Source organism: Centruroides vittatus, unplaced genomic scaffold, assembly GCF_030686945.1.
Source record: "Centruroides vittatus isolate TY-2023 unplaced genomic scaffold, ASM3068694v2 contig_1168, whole genome shotgun sequence".
Classification (NCBI taxonomy): domain Eukaryota; kingdom Metazoa; phylum Arthropoda; class Arachnida; order Scorpiones; family Buthidae; genus Centruroides; species Centruroides vittatus.
The window spans coordinates 1,770,084-1,788,830 of record NW_027120749.1 but is presented as its reverse complement, the minus strand read 5'-3'; the positions used below and the strand labels follow the sequence as shown (position 1 = coordinate 1,788,830).

At 26.6% G+C, this 18,747-nt stretch overlaps 1 protein-coding gene across 2 annotated transcripts in view; it reads right to left on the bottom strand.

The window, feature by feature from the left end:
• LOC136981686 (uncharacterized) overlaps positions 1-18,747 on the bottom strand; it is an 88,818-nt gene that overhangs the window by 30,000 nt on the left and 40,071 nt on the right. For both annotated transcript variants that reach the window (XM_067278031.1, XM_067278037.1), the window contains exon 3: positions 3,360-3,486. In XM_067278031.1, the coding sequence (XP_067134132.1) occupies positions 3,360-3,486 (127 nt within the window). The remainder of the gene's footprint in view (positions 1-3,359; positions 3,487-18,747) is intronic.

Genomic DNA, 18,747 nt, shown 5'->3' with positions numbered 1-18,747 from the left:
TTTGTTTACTTGATTTCTTTCCTGAACCCGATGAACGTTGCCATCATAAATAAAACATGGAGATCCGAAGGACTTCTTACTGTTAAGGAATAATTATGACATACATATAATACGCTCAAAGAAAATATTACCCGTTAACGTACACGTATTCACGTAAAACACATGGCCGTGTCCCCGACACAGCCACACCCCATTTTTTCAGACCAAAACACATTAAAAGTAATAGAGGATTCAGGGAATCCCTTTGATTTTGTGAATAACGTCTATTAAGATTGTAATGAAATATATTGTAGCTTGTTCATAATTACAGCCGTTATTAATACTTCTAGATTAATAATACAATTTAATATTGTGTATTTGTTTTATTCATACGGTGTTTGCTTCCACAGCAACAAAATTAACATTAATCAGAGATAATGTAAATAATGCGTTGAATACAGCTTACTTGTATTCAGCGTGCTGCTGATTTATTTTACCATATCTAGATGATGGCCGTTGTCCTTCGTGGCCTTCAAGAAGGCCACGAAGAACAACGGCCAACAACTTTTACTTTTACTATGATAATTATTATTCATAAAAAGTGAATTCAAAGAAAAATAAATTGTTTATTTAAATTTTATTTGTTTTCCATTTATTTGAATGGTGAATATACATAGTGGCATCATACTAAGATAATGAAGCAACATAGCGACTGCAGGAAGCTATTTATTTCAGAAAATTATACATTATAAGTTACATACTATTCACGTTAGAGTAAATTTGATTACACATTTTGAAAGTCATGTCTTTAAAGATATTTTGTACTATGTCCAGATTTAACTCTTACAATTTGGAAGAAGTGAAGTGCTTTATTATAAACAATAAAATACATTAAATATTGTAAAAAACAAATAAAAGTTATATCATACAAAATTTAATTAAATGTACCTTTTTACGTGTAGGTTTCATTGTGTTAACATCAAAACCTTCAACATTATTGAACGGTAAAGTTGGAGTTACGCGATCTGGCTAAAAAAGTCACACAATTTCGTACTGCAAATATGCCTAACGATCCTCTAACATAGACGTTATTTACGTCAAAAAGTTATGCTGAAGTATATACATACGTAAATATAAACATACACTATATACGGACAAATCACCAATATGGTATATTTTTCCAAATAAGAATTTTAAAACTTTGTTTAAGAATACTGACATTTATTACCATACGAGAAAAAACAAAAATCTATCCCTGAAATCAAAGTCCAGTTTTTCATCATTTTGAAAAATGTCAAGGAAATACATTGAAAATTTTAAATGTTATTGTATCAAAACTAAATGGCATGGATGCACTTATTTTTAAATATTTACTTTTTTATTATTTTAACACGACTCGGTCTTCTCTAACGATATTAAGAAATCAAACAGAGTTACAAATGATTTTTTCTTTCCTGTCACATTCCTTACAGTGTTATTTTTAGAAATAACGGCAGGCCATAATTTACTAGAAAGTGTAAAAGATTCTTTTAAAGGTAATCAATTTTTCGGTATTCATCGGAGTTTTAATAATAATAATAATAATAATAAATTGTATATAGAACGAAAAAAGTATGACAATGCTTTCAAGATCAAAATATAGCTTCTAAAATATATTCATATACACATTTCAAATCTTTAATAAATAAGAAACTTATTTTTTGCACCATATTCAAAGATATTTATTTAGTTTTCTTTACAATATTCAGTGATATTTGAGAATATTCCAAAACAACATTTATTTAGCCTATTCGCTACATTAATGCTTCAAATTATAACAGATTTTACTTTATTTATGAAAAAAAATTGAATAAATCACACATTCGGATGTCATATATTCTAATTTCGTATCATTCTATATTAACTGATTGCCTTCTTTTCGTATTTCGTTCTCTAACTACGTGAAACGAACTGTAGTGATAAAAGTTCTGTTCTACATTTTAATGCTATATCAATTGATATCAAAAGATTGTTCGTATCAACAGATAAGATGATACAGAAGAAATATAGAAATAATCCAAGAAACATTTTAAAATATAAAGTACAAATATAAAATGAATCACAGCTTATCATATAAGTTAACTAACGTTAAAATAAACAAATAATTCTTCAATTTTTCATCTTTTAGCTAATCACTTTCTGAATATATAAAACATAATTTCAATTTCCGTACTATGGAATAAAACTCATATCTATATTTTTTCGTGGTTAACCTTTGTAAACGATAAATAAATAAATGTAAATAAAATAATTCAAAATTTGTAAAAAGTATAGAAATTAAATCTGAATTTGTGAAAAATAAAAGAACAATGAACTGGAAGAAATAAATTACTGATTTGACATTTGTGTATATAAAAAATGGTCAGTTATAAAGAAAAAATTTAAATTTTTTAATATATTAAATTTGAAATTTAGAACATCAATATTTAAATAAATTGTTTACTTGAGTGTACAAAGAATTTTGTTCAAGGCTTTTAATAGTGACGTTTTATGAATCGAGTAACGTAATTGGACGTTACTTCAAGGACGTTAATTCTGTCTATGAATAATGTTTGTACGATATCGATTAGATCTACATTCTCAATAACACGTTTTTATATGGTCTTGTATCGATCACTTAACTGCAATTATTCTGAAAACATTTCTATAATTTATCAATCGAATTGATTAGTCAGTTTTATTTTCTTTATTTCTACTAAAACCATGGAACATCTAGTTAATGAAATGTAAAAAGTATTATTTAACATTTCCCTTTATTTAAAAGAGAAACAGCGAATACTTTTCTTTATTTTATACTTTATTTGAAATTATAAATTATTTGAAATATGATGAAAATTTCGTAGGATTTACATAAAATTATATATAAAAGCAATGCTTATAATACTGTACTTTAAAATAATATTTATAAAAAAATTTGCCCTATATGATATTCAATTGCATAAAAATTTAAATAAATTTAAGATTTAGAATTAGTAAAATATGAATTACGTAATTTTAAGATGTAAAAATCAATAATTACGGTATTAAAGTTTAAGAATTAAAAATTTTTATGGTTTCAAAAATAGAATAATGTTTTAAATTTAAGTTATGTATTAAATACGTCTAGAAGAAAAAATAAGGTTTAAAACTGAGATAATTTATAATGTCTTTTATTTTATTTGAAAACTGTAGATTTATATTTTAATTTTCTTCATAATTTTCAAAGTACAGTGGAAAAGAATTGTTTTCATTCCGAAAGACTATATATAGATATTTAATTAAAATCATTTTAAATGACGGACAAATTTAAAAATCGATATAAAATTATGCTATAATGTTCTTATATATAAAAACAGACTTACACAGATTCACAGTTAAGACTTTTGACGGTTTTCCCAACACATATAAGCTCGCATGTTTTTAATTTTTCATTATTTTGAACGGTGAATAAGATTTCTGTCTCTTCCTCTTGATCTTCATCGAAATAGCCTGTTAAATAAATATATATTTTAAAATTAAACTCTTTAAATAACGCACCGAATATTTTATTCAGTATGATATTTATAGCAGCAATTATTTTATTAATTATATTTGGATATAAAATTAAACTGTTTAAATTTCTATTCAGAGACATTAATTATAAAAATTACAGAGACATTAATTCTTGCAATATTTTCTTTCTTTAATCAATATTCAGATTTCTTATATAGACAAAATTCACATGAATCATTGTTTAAGTATTTATTATCTTAATACAAAATAGATATTTATATTCAAAAACTAAATAGAAGCATGCAAACTAAAATTTCAAATATTTATTTTTCTGTAGCTATATATATTTATTTAATTATTTTATCATGTGTAGAATAATACATTTTGACACGAATAAAGTCAAAAGTCATTGTTTAATATTTTTGCTCTTTTAAAACAAGATTTAAATCAATCGCGTGTGAAAAAAGTTTAACAAATTTAAATATTAAATATTTATATTAAAATTTCTTTAAATGATATTTTCTATATTTTCCTTATAAATTTTAAATTAAAATAAAAGAATCATCATTCCTATGCTATTTTAGTTATTATTCCTATAAGTGGCATTTCATTACATTTAATCGTTGGCGTGTAACAGCTAAACCCTACGGAAAATGGTCTGCTGCACTTAAATTATCAAACTTCCTAAAAATAAGACAGATTTATGATAATATACTTAGTTTATTAAAAAGTTTATATTAAAAATTTATTTCATTTGCATAAACAAGTAGTGTTTTATCTATATTTCAATTCAATTAAAGTTAATAAAATATTATTCATTTACACATTAAAACATTATAATAAATAAAAAGATATATTATGTATTAGCGGTATATCATCCATTAATAGTTTTATTTATATATATATATATTATATGGCCTATTAATATAATAATAGCTATATATATATAATACTTTATTTTATATGAATATATTGTAATAATTAAATAAACATTTTGTTAAAAATTTTACTAAAAATTAATACAGAATTAGATTTTGATAATTTAGATTTACATAGATTAATATACAAAGAAAAAAATAATGAAAACATTTTGATTCAATTATGAAATTTAAAGTCAAAAAGAAAATTTTATTACGGATTATCCAATAAAATTTTCAAACATAAATTTTAAATCAACTTACAAATTTTTGATTTTTATAAAAAGAAAAAGTTTTCTTCATCATAAATACGCAAAAATTTAGGTCTATATTTATAGATTCCTGTTATATTTTTGACATGAGATAAAAATTTTTGCTATAGTATAATCAAGGATAGCGAAGAAGATATTTAAAAGATGAAAAAAAAAATGTCAAGTGTCATATAAAGAAATTATTTTCATATGAAAATAGAATAGAAAATGACATGAACCGAATTCAACTTTAAAAATAGAATTCCTGCAATAAAAATATTAAAAATTGTAGAAATAAATATTCCAGATGAATTTGTGGCGAATGAATAGAAAAATAAATATTTGATAGTTTTCTTCAATAGTAAACTATATGAAAAATATAATACAATAAGCATAAAATATGAAAACTATGCATCACATTTTAATGGAATAAACGAAAAATTATAATTTAATTATGATACTAAATATAATATTTTAAATTAATTCAGACATGAAGTCTAAAACGAATATTATCAGTAATTTGAGAATGATCGATCCGTGTGTCTGTACAGAAATATCGATATGAATGTACTGATTTTTACGAAAATGGATATTAGATTTGTACACAGAAATATTTTTAAATTTTAAGCATTTCTGTACACAGGAAAATCTCGCTAATTCCGACATCATTAATTCGGAACTCGCGATAATCCGTACCAAGTTACTGTTTTTCATTATGTACTTTTTAAAATAATAAATTTCTTGATTGTAATCAGAGTTTTAACAACTATTACCTTACTCATAAATGCATCATGATATGATCAAGAAACAGAAAAGAAATAGCAAACAAAAATTAGCTTCTTTTTTTATAGCCCAAATTAGTAATTATTGGCAACGACCAGAACGATGTTACTACTACTTTTACATTTTTAAAGTTTATCAAACCACTAGATTTGTTCATTTAAAGTGCAGAAGAAAATTTAACTATAGTAAAGTATATTTTTCGACCATTCAATAGGCATTTGAGTAAAAACCTCGCTAATTCGGACTTACAGTAATTTGGAATAGGACCGATTAATCAGAATTAGTGACGTTCTACTGTATTAAATAATTAAATAGCAATTTTTGGGCTAAAATTTGAAAAAGTTGTAGACCTATAACTTTTCACTGTCATCCGTTGTCTGTCTCTCCTTAATCTCGAGAATGGAGTTACATAGATAAAAACCAAGACTACGCATGGAAATGTTAGGAAAAGGAAACACCAGTTAAGAACTTCCGGTTTGGGTCAGAAGTCACATTATTTCAATTCAAAAAATTTTTTCCCGAAAGGAGTTAGATGACTGGCACGACTCTATTCCACAGGAAAAGTATGATTTACAGGGACAACACGCTATTAATTTGAGGTAGAAAGCATATATTTTAAATTAAACGAGCAATTATTTTATTGTAACATCGTCCGAACTGCAATTTTTAATCTTATTTTAAAATTTATTTAATTTAAAATATATGCTCTGTCACAATAAATATTTGCTCGTTAGTCTATAAAATACATTTAAGTTTTTAATTTATATCCATAAAATAATTTTTAAAAATTTATTTGATATATATCACTATTTACTTTTTAAATTTATATTAATTATAAGTTGTTTAATAAAAAATGCTATTCTTTATTCAAGTATCTTTTACATTTTCGATCACACCAGAACACTTTTTCGTATAATCAAAGTATTAAAATTGGTGTTATAAGTTGAATACTTCTGTATTTTCTTTTGCTGAAAATTTCGGTAAAAGTTCTGTCAAGAGCAAAAAAACTCGATTTTTGTTCGAGGACATTCATAAGAATAAATAGTACGACTTTAATTGTAGCAGAAGCTCGACAGTCCGAAATAAAGTGAAACAATGCTAACTCGGATAACAAAAAATACAGACAAAACGGAGGTCGGATTAAAAATTATGAATATAAAATGGTTTATATAATAACACTTTAAGCTCCTTTTTATACTTTATTCTGTATAAAATATTATATATACCTTATATAATATTATACCCAGGGCCGGCCCGAGAAATAGCGTGGCCCGGTGCAAGCTTGTGGTACTGGGCTTTTTAATAAAAAAATTAGCAGTTTCGAACAACAAAATAATATCTTAATGGTAAACATACCATCCGTTAAATATATTAGGGAATAATAAAATGATCAATTTTTAAATTTCGCAAGAGTAGGTTCATGGAGGATTGCGGGACCTTGTGCGGTTGCACCGTTCGCACTGCCCACCGGCCGGCCCTGGTTATACCTTAGTCATATATTAAGAGCTTAATCATACATAAGAATAACAACTTTTATAATGTTTACTATACAACCAATATGAGTACAATAGTTTTAATAATAAAAATGTATATTAATGTAGTTACATTTTCAAATGAATGGTTTGTTTCATTGTAAATAATAAAACTTAACAGAAACAAATCGTTTTGCAACGAATGCTATCATTTTAAAACCTTCTTTTACGAATTACAATAGAAAAAAGTAGAGTATTTACTTACATGATCGCCTCAGTTAATGCGGAACCACGGTTAAGCAGGACTCAGATAATCGGGGTTCTACTGTATTAACTAAATCAATATGGATCATACTTCAAATTTATTCTAAAGAATAATGGACCCATTTACGAGAAAGTTCAACATAAACTAGCAAATTACTTAAAACTTTAAGCAATTTCTTGTAATAATGTCACAAAATAAGGTCTTCAACTACAGTTCATATAACATTTGATTGTTCATTCGATCGTAAGTATCTAAATGATGCTTTCATTGTATTGTCATTATTTGATATTTTTCATATTTCTAAAATATGGAAATACAGTATATAAAATACTTTTTAAAAATTGTTTAAAATAAAAAAAAACGTGAAACATTTCATCTATCAAATCTGAAGTGTATGAAAATCATTAAAAATTTACATGATTTTTTATTAAATTTATCTCAAAGCATTTTACGTAAATGTAGAGTATTTTAAACGCGTTTGAAAATGTCCCGAATAATGTTTTTAATCAAAACTATTTAGTCCTGTATAGAATGACAATGTATTTGAAAAATAATAGAATAGAAAATATAATTCGACAAGGTCGAAGTTTCTTAAAACAATTGAATACATGACCGGAGACTGAAAGTATAAGTTTTAATTTTATTTATGTATTCATATAAATTTTAAATCAGTGCTACTCAAACTGTGGTACGCGGAACAGTGGCGGTCCGCGAACAGATTATTACTGGATCGCGACGAGATTTCACTTAAAATACTGTAATAAACTATATTACAGAGTCGTGTTTATCTACAAATAGTCCCGCAGGAAGACGACACAAAAGTATTTCATTTATATCTCAGTAATAGAGTTATAAATAATTAAAGAATCGAGCGTAATTTCGTAGACGTAAAAGTTTTAGTATTTCAAAATAATAATAATAATAAGGTAATGTTAAATCATTCAATTATAAATTTATATATAATATATAAGAAATAAATTGATCAGTTAAAAATTTTGGTTTTTTTGTTTTGTTTTTATTCTTGCGGTTCTTTCCATCCCGTAATACCAAAAGAGTCTTTTTTTCAATACTTATCACGGGTTCGGCCAGGTCCATAATGAGTATGTCCAGGTTGTGAGGGACCGGACCGAACATATCCGGAACAGACCACCCATAAAAAATTCCTGGAATTTGATCGCGAGTTCCCAAGAGTTAAACAATTTACATGTTTTAGTAACATCAATGTTTTTTCCCCCTAAAGAGAAAATATTAAACGCGAACGCACGAATACACAAGATAATTATCACATAATATTCTTATTTATTCTTTCTTTACTTTTTATTACAGTAAAGACCTGAAGGACTAAAAATAACTGCCCTCGTCTAAACAGAGAATACCCAGATAAAATACAAAGAAAGAAGCAAAAAACGATTATTAAAAAACGAATGCTTTATCAAAGAATCATAATTAAAATTTTAAATTGTTATACAGGATTTATAATAAAATTTTCACGTTTAATTAATGTCTTTCTAGAGAGGACGAAGATTATTGTTTATTTTCGAATACAACTCCTGCACGTATATACTCCTTCCACCAGTTTTAATGTAATATTATATTACAAACAATTCCAACTTTCACGATTATTTCATTAAAATAATTATTATATTTTCGGTTATCATTGTAATTATGTTTGTAATGAAGTCAGTACGTCATCAAAATTTAATTTCAGTTAGTGGTAAATATCTCTGCAAGAAAAATCTGCTTTATTAGGTTAATATCACCTGAAGAAAACCAAGTCAATATACTTTTCTGTAAAATGAGAGCTCTGAAAAAGTTTTTACAAAAAAGGCGTTTCTTTAATTAATTAATTAGCCATTCATTCAGATTTATGTTAGTAAACTTTAAGTATAAACAGCGTAAAATTGTTCATTGGTATTTTTCTTAAAACGATATTTCAAATTGATTTAGTCGTGCTTTCCAAATTGCGTGTTGGAAACATTAAAGGCAATTCTGTTTTTATTCTATTAATAATAAAGATGTGTCTGTGTATGAAAATAGATACTATAACAGACAGACATCATTTATAAATACAGTTTGACCGAATATAATTTGAACAATAACAACATAAATATATTCGAAAACAGAACGTATCAAATTTTTGTTTTGCTGATGATTTTTCTGTTTCTTCCATTTGTCTGAAAGATTGGTAATCAATCTTGAACACCGATTATGTTTTCAAGATTAGTTTCAGTTTCTTGAAAGATTATGAAATTTGCTGATTTGGTTCTTATCGAATACACTCGATTAAATAATTTAATACAAGTATACATTCATAGCTCATATAAATTTATCAACAGTTGCAACTGGTCAGATCATATAGTCCATAAAAATATCATTTTGTACTTCTTGATATTCAGTAATAAGTATAAAATAATATTTTTGATCAAAAGATCGAATGTCATTTTCATAACTTTAAAAATTTGTATGCAATTTTAATAATTAATTCTATTATAATGGTTAATCATTTTAATCGACTATTAAGTAGAAACCCTTGTTGGCCACGCTCGAGTCTGACTCGAGCAACACGTCATTAAATTTCTATAAACGAAGCTCAGTTAAATTGAAATATTTAATTTAATATTTCTTCACGATATTTAAATTTTTATAGAGAATATGAAATAATAGCGAGGTTGAGGCCGAAGTTTTAAACGCGAAAACGTGTACGTCGAACGTTCAGCGCCGCTTTCCTGTAAGTCTAGAAGTTTGACAATGGCGTTTGGAACGTCGAGCACGATTCACTGACTTTTCAAACGCCATTGTCAAACTTCTAGGCTTACGGGAAAGCGGCGCTGAACGTCTGACGTACACGTTTTCGCGTTTAAAACTTCGGCCTCAACCTCACTAATATGATTTCAAAATAACGCGTATAATTTTTGGAATATATTTATAAAATATTTTAAATTAAAATTTAAAATTTCGTAAAATATATATATATTTTTTTTTATTCTAAGAGAAATTAGAGTAATGTATGTGATTATATTTTGATATAAATTAAAAATTAATAGGCCTAATATCAACATTAAGTTGTTATTACTAGATATTTAAACAAAATATAAACAAAATAAGCTTGTTCTTGTAATTTTAATTGTTTATTTTAATATTTAAAAAAAATATTTTATATAAAGTAGAAGTTCGTTAACTCGAGACTCAATAATCCGAAATGCTTGGGTATCCGGTACCTTCCAAAAATTAACCGATAATCCGGAATTATCCGATAATAATCCAACATTGCATTAGGCAGAATTTGGTCACTCAGTGCGCTGAATATCCGAGAATTAACGTGTTCATTAATGTTTTCGCAGATTTTTTCAATCAACGTTAACACAGTGGAGTTATGCCCTGTATCATGTTCAAACTTATTATTAAAGAGCACAAATCGAATGCATACTGCAGCATGCGCTGGTACAAAATGTACTTTTTACAGCAGTCTGAAAAGTTCAGTTAGCTAATAACTTATGTAATCTTACGAAAATACAAAACGCCCATTAAACTGACATTTTCGATAATCCGACATCATTTCTTGTCCGACAGGTGTCGGATTAACGAAATTCTACTGTAAATCAGATAGTTATTGTGTTTAGTAGTACCCTATTTGTAGAAATATAAATTTGGGTTTATTTTCAATATTTTTTTTACATTTTTATTTAAAATTATTATCTTGTATTTTGTAGAGTTTTAAGGATATTTTGATATAAAAATTACATTGGAAGCAAATTTAATATTGTATTTATTTTTTTCAACACGTAAACAATTTAGACTTTCTTGATTTACTTGATAATCTGCTTTTTCTTCATTATTTATTAATTAATTTAGATAAAATTAAACTGCGTTTCCATTCTGCAGCACAGTTTTATTTTTGGTTTTATTAAAGTTAAAATTTCTAAATAAAAAAGTAAAAAACAATTTAGTTTTTCTAAATTACATTTTTTGATTTTCAAACATTTCTCACAAATTCAGATAAATAATAATAACATTCCAAAATAATATATAGACGGTTATTTGATTCTATTTCTTATTACACAACACAAAAAATATACAAATATCAAATTATATATAAGTTATTTTCTCTTCTGGATGAACATTTTTATTAAGTTTATTCTATCAGAAAGTCGTTAAGTTCTAGTTAAATCCAAGCATTTCAAATAAACAAAAGTCACACTCTTTCTAAAAAGAATAAACTTAAGATAAAATGAATGATAAAAATCAAATAATTTTAACTTTTAAAACTTATGATAATAATAATAAGTTTCTGTAATCATATTTCAACTTTTCTTTATTTCTGTTCGCCATTACTCAATATAATAAATTCTCAAAATTTATTGAAAATATTATTTTTACATAAGAATAACATGTCACACTGGTGCTGCAATCTATATAAGCTCATGAGAAGTAACTTTGTTATTATTTTATATGAATTATTTATATTTTTTAAGTGCACTTATGTCAATCGGCAAAAGAAATTCCGTGAATTTCCCGAGAGTTTTTTGAGATTCCCAGATCTTCCAACAATTAATTACAAAATTCCTAGTTTTCCAGACGAGTCATCACTCTGGATAGACTTCGAATATATTTTTATATTTTTTTCCATTTTACTTTTACTACATAAACTGTAGTGGAAGGCGAGGCAAGATGGAGCCATGGGATAAGACGGGGACGTCTGTTTATTCGTGGTTAACGTGCTTTCATCTAGCTGTTATTTCGGGAACTAAATGTCAACCTCAAAAGAGATCACGGAACGAGAGAACGTCCGTATCGCTCTCTTTGTTTGGAAGTAAGAAAGTTTTCGACGTTTTAGCAATACTTCATCTAATTTTCCGCCTGCTATAGTTTTTACAAAGTAAGTACCATTGTAAACTTTTACATTACATTACATTTTTCAAATCTGCATTTTCCAGCGCTTCTTCGTCGTGGATAAAAAGCCGAAACACCCGAAGAAGGCTAGATGGTCATTGAGAAGACGTTCGTATATCACCAGTTCCTTTTTTAAAAAAATTTTATATTTTTTAATTGGAAATTTTTGTGTTTTTTAAAAGGACTTTTTAGCGTTTTGGCGGCTAGTAGCCTAAAAAGGAAGGTCGGTCGCCGAGATTGTATTGTTTATCTGGAACACAGAATTAATAAATGGTGGTCCCTGCATGGGCGAAATTTGTCTTCAAATATTAATTAAAATTAAAACAACCATCGGACGAAAAAATTAATTTTACATTACCTTTTTGATAAAGATATGGTATTCACAGTAACCTTTAAGACTGTAATTGTTTAGTTTTGAAATAAAGTTGACCTGTGTTTGAAATAAAGTTAACCTGTGATAATATCTCTATCTTACCCCATGTGTGGGGCAAATGGTGCATTTACATCTAATTTTAAAATATTAAATTTTCTTGTTTTTAAAAACGTTTTTCAAAAATTAAATTTTGTATTATATATTAACAAATGTTGTAATTGCTGAGAATAAAACATTATCGTTCCCATTTTCTGACTTTGCAAACCTTAAAGTCCTCATCTTGCCCCACTTTCCTCTATAGAAATATGTAATATTCCTTATCAATATAAAGTTTCATTTTTCATATTTGTAATAGTGATTATTCTATTTGAAAATCTTATAAAAAATATCATTATATCCTAAAAAGCAGTATACTTACGAAGGAATTTGTTAATAAAGTTTAATTATTTCAGTAAATTTTAAAATTTTATTAAACGATTTTGTATTTAAAGAATATAAACAATTTGTAGATTTAAAGATTTTAAACACACTGTGAATACCAATAAACTTAATAACAGTTATTTCAGATATAAATTGAAAAAACAGAGATAAATAATTAAAAAAACAAATATATAAATACTCAGAGTAGAATAAATTAATTAAAATAGACTTTGTGTATTTTGATAATACTTTATCAAAACACACAAAGTCTATTTTATATATAAATAATAATTTTAAATAATTTATTTTAAAAAATCACAATGTATTCATAGATCGTTGTTTATTAACGCTAAATTTTTATGTAGTAATAGTAGTGGTTTCTCCAATGCTATGTAGCATATCAGACAGCAATTATTTTCCATCGATTTCGATCATGGACGAGGGCTTCAGCTTCCTCTCAAATCATATTAAATATCTTCAAATCTTGAAGAAAAGTTTTACGCCAAGTATTCCAGGGGCGTCCTCGTGGTCGTTTGGCACCAGGGAAACCCATTTCATGGCTGTCTTAGGGATCCTATTGTTCTCCATACGGACCACAGGCATTTTCCAGACACAGAAAGGAGAGTGATACCTCGCCAGTTGGTATACTCGGAGATATCTCCTCTCTTAGGAATTCTGACTATAGCGCCCCTTCAATCCTCTGAGACCTCCCCACATTGCCAGCACCAGTTATACAATAATGTTAGCTTTTCTAACATGGGCTGCCCCCCGTGCTTCAAAATCTCAGCCTTAATTTCGTCCAAACCGGTTGCCCTATTATTCTATAGACTCTTAATCGCAAGCTCCATTTCCTCAAGGGTAATATCCCCAGTGTCCACCGGAAGCTCATCCTGTGTATCCTCAATATCGAAATCATACATGATGGTCGGTTCCGCTTGATTAAATGTTTCCCGTAAACATTCCATTCACCTCTTGTTCTGCTCATCTTGAGCGACCAGAAGCTTTCCGTTTTTGTTTTTTATTGAAAGGCTGGAATTACTCCTCATCTCAGTCAATTGGAAAACTAATTCATGTATTAAATAATTCACTTTATATAGGAAAATATTTCAAGTTCGCAAGGTTTGCTTTTTAAATAATTGATATGCCCATTTAATCACTAGCCCATTATCTGTGTCATATATAAAATATTCAAGATGATTTCCATTTATATATCAATTTATCATTACCTAAATTTATATATATTTTAAAATCTGCTTTATTCAGAAGTGTAGAAGTATGCTAGTCGCAATTTATTAAAGACAAGAATGTCTAAGACAGTTTATAAACATCTATACTATCTTGCTAATTGCTTAAATTAACTAAAACAAAACGGTAAAACTAAATAAAAAAATTATCTTGAAATCTTAAATTACAGCCTATAGGCCTATCTAAAATATTCAAGAAGTTTCCTATAATATTTTTCTATTAATAATTTAATGATGCGCTTGAAAATGTAACATCTAAACACATATTGTTAATTTGAACAATACAAAAAATCAAATAAAGTAATAATTAACATATGCAATTAGTATTTTCAAAATTTTGCGTTATTTTGATCTAAACGTAAATAAATAATTAATAAAAATATTAATTGCTATTTATTGATACTTTATTACTCGTGTGATTTATATTCTTTTACAAACAAGAGAACAGGATACAAAAACGAATACTTTACTGTTATTTTATTGAACGTGTAGATGCGATTTTAACAATCAAAGTAAACAAATACAAAACTGTCAATAAATATCTAATTGTTTTAGGTAAAAAAAAATGCATTTATTTTTTTTATTTCTTACATTTTTCCGGAAAAATAAACAAATACTGTATTTACAAATAGTAATTTTACTAAAGCACGATTATTATAAGCAGTTAATCGTTACATAATTTATTTATTATTTATTTTATTTTTTAAATTAAAATTTCTAAATCAAATATTAAATATCGAAAAATCGATATCAAATATTATTTTACCGGTTAATAACAATCCTGTCACTCGCGAGAGATAAATTTCTATCACTTTTCCGGAAATTATAACTTAATTTAATAGACAATTCATTGATTTATCTCGCTTCCTATATCGATCAATCGAGCAAAAAGCGTTTTTATTTTAATATTTCATTTGTAGAATAAATAGTTACGACTCGTTACTGATAAATTAATTGAATTTAAAAAAAACTTATCATGACTTTAATGAATTCGAATCTATTCAAATAAAATTCGCGAAATAAAAATTAATTTATTAACTTAATTAGTCATAAATATTAAATTAAACTAATAATATTAATGAATATTGAGTACCGTTAACGAATACTTCTAAAATCTTATTACTATATTAACTACATTGTACTGTACATAAATTATAATATATTGTATAAAAAATGAGGAATTAAAATTAATATACAATATTTTCAACTAAATTTATTGATAAAAGATTTTTTATAAATTAGGAATAATCACTTATAATTTCCTCATTTAGGAAAATTAAGATAATGTTTTATCAATTCCATCACTGCATAAGATCTTCAGTAAGAAATTTAATTAAAAATATTGTATATTAATTTTAATATCTCATTTTATATACGATATACGAGTAATTTATAGAGAGTTAATAAGAAATCATTAACTTTTAAGAATTATTGTTAATAATATTCAATATTCATTAATACTTTCCAAATATTAGTGAATATTAGGAATAGTCAACGATTATTTCTAACTCCATTATTGATTTATTATTGGTTATTCTAATTTCTCATTAATTTATGAATCAATTATTATGCACTCCAAAATTCGATGTAAATGCTAAATTCAACTCCTAACATGTTTTTTTAAGTTTTTAAAAATAATGTATAACAATAACTAATTATAGATATGTTATTTTTTTGTCTGTAGCACATTATTTGCATTATCCTGCCACATCTACTGTATATTAATTCTCTTCTAGATGCTGCCTCATTTTGTAAGGTCTTTTTTTGGAATATCTCTCTGTCCTAATGTTAACATTAGTCCCCTCCGTACCATATTAATGTTCATCCATTCCTTGCAGGATTCCCTGTATCATTGTTATATCATTATTGGTCTCCGGCAGACACCCATGATTCTCTCTCTTCTCTTATCTTTCTCCTTTCCTCCCATTCTCCTCTTTCCCCATCCCAAACCTTCTCCTTTCCCTCACTACCCCTTCCCCCTTCTTCCTATAAGGCTGTACCTCCGTGTCAGGCCTTATCTATATCTATATCTATAGATATTTTATTAGCTGTTTACTGTTTATTGCCATGACTTTATAAATCAGACAGAATTTAGTAGATAAGAAACGTAATTGTGACGTATAGTATAATTATAATAAAGCAATAAATTTAATAATAAAATAAAAACTTTCTATGTATTAAATTATGTTATTGGTATATCACCGTCAAAAATAACCAAATTTTAGAGTTTCATTCGTAAAATACCGAGTAGTTTCTTTGGTATCTATCATAAAAATTCTCGCTAATTGAAACTTATTTTCTCTCATTTTGAATATGTAATAATCTGTTAAGCAATATTCACAAAAATTAGTTTAGTTTATTATTATGTTATATATTTCTATTATGGGGCTTCTTAATCTAGAGATGATATTCTACAGTCGAACTTTGTATAAGACATAGGAACATTAATTAAGGATGGTTTCAAAACACCAACTTATTGGAAAATTTTAAACCAAATAATGAAATTAAAATTAATTTCTTTTAAATGTAAAGTACATATATGTAATTTTATGCTATAAATATTTATCACTTCAATAACTTGAGAATTAACTCTAACATTATTTCTTGAAGTTCATTGCAAAATTTATAAGAGAATCGTACCGTTGCTTAACTTATTTAATAAATATATACTTAAAACATAGCATACTCTGTAAATTGCTAAATATTCCTAAGAAGATTTAGCAATTTGTAAAGCAGAAAATCAATGTTATTTCAATTTTAGTAAATTGATCATTTTATCTTCAAAAACAATGTTTTCGTTACAATTTTATTTTACTGCTTTGATTTTTGTCTTTTACATCATTATTTCGTTGCAAATATTTTCTATTTTTTAAATACTTTTATATTTTAACCATAATATTATTTTGAATAGGCTAAAGCAACCGTAGTTAGGATTAATTTCCTGAAGATAACGGGGAAATGTAATCTTATTATACATTACTTTTTCCAGTCATCCTCAGGAAACAAATCCTATCTACGATTGCTTTAGCCTACTCAATAATTTAAATAATATATTTTGGGATATTTTGAAGGAGAATATTTATAATTCGTCTTAAACGTTTCTGCAATTTTTCTTTTTTACATGCAACGAGACGAAATTAAACATATAAATCCCTAGATAAAATAGATTTGATTCTGAAAGTATTCTACCTTTTAATACAAACAGAATCTTTTCGGATTGTTAACAAGAAAAATATTGATTGAACGACAAAAAACATCTCAAAATTCTTTTGTTAGTGTATTCATTTAAAACAACTAAACTCTAACGAATATTTACATAGATTTAATATCAATTTATAAGAATTTGTATTATTTCTTAAACTCTTATAATTTATGTTGAGTAATTCAGTCGGATAGTGATATTGACCCTTATGTTCTATAAATGTTAAACTACCGGTAGTCATTTAGTGGTTTGATTTGTCTGTGAGTGTTTACAAGGTCATACAGCAAACACTCCCAGACAAATGAAATCAAATAGTCTGGAAACTTTGCAATTTTTATTTTTTATATCATTATATAAAAAGGTAAATATTTAAGATTCTCGATCTTCAAAACTGAGCACGAAAAGAGAGCGTGACAAAAGTAGTGCGTGACGAAAGTATATAGGGTAGACCGAGAGAATATGGGCATACAGTAGTAAGGGTTGTGTTATAATCTTCGTACCTTATTTGTAAGTGTTTGCAACGTTGTACGTATGGCATTAGTTATAAAATATTGTAAGGCCGTATCCGTATCCGTAAAGAATCAAACTTTTTAATGGCGTACGAGAATGCTTCCACTGTACGCATGCAAACGCTTGAGGTAAATATGAAAACAGCACCTTTTTTTTAATTAGTAAAGTTTTGGAATTATTTGGATAATGAAAAGAAAAAGCTAAATAATTACAAATTATTCAATAGAAGCTTAAAAGAACTTCTTGATTTATTTATTTTTAATTTTGTTCTTTTTCTTTTTGGTTTTCTTTCTTTTGTTTTGTTTAACATTAAAGAATTTGAATAAGGACGACTGGCCAAAGTGTATTATTTTATATTTATTATATACGTATATACAGTACATATATATCAGCTGATAATATTTTCTTATGAAAAACTATCACTAGTTGATGTTTCCAGATCTAACACTACAATTATTATTTACAGTAAGACCCCGATTAACGCTGGGGATGCGTTCCTAGACGACAAAGTGCTAAGCGAAACAGCGTTAAACGAGACCATTTTAACATAGGGTAAATCGGGATTCGGGAACACGCGACCAATAAATAAGCAAATTTTACTATAATTTTAAGTTATTTTTATATAAATTTTTGCATAATATATGTTAAATAACACATAAACATATGGGCACAGAAATGTAAAGTTAATTTTTTGTGATGAAGGTCCTGGCTCTTCTGAAATTCTTGTTTTTTGCGATGAAGTCGTGTAGTTTCATTGTTGCTTTCTTTTTCTTTCCTTAAGCAAATGTTGGTAGCGGAAGATCGCATCCAAAATGCTTCGTTTTGCTTTGGCACTCCTATCAAAGCTCTGGATAATTTGGTACAATTTGATTAATAATTTCGGTTATCGTTACCAAACTTTTACTAAGGAAACTGTAAAGAAAATTTTTGG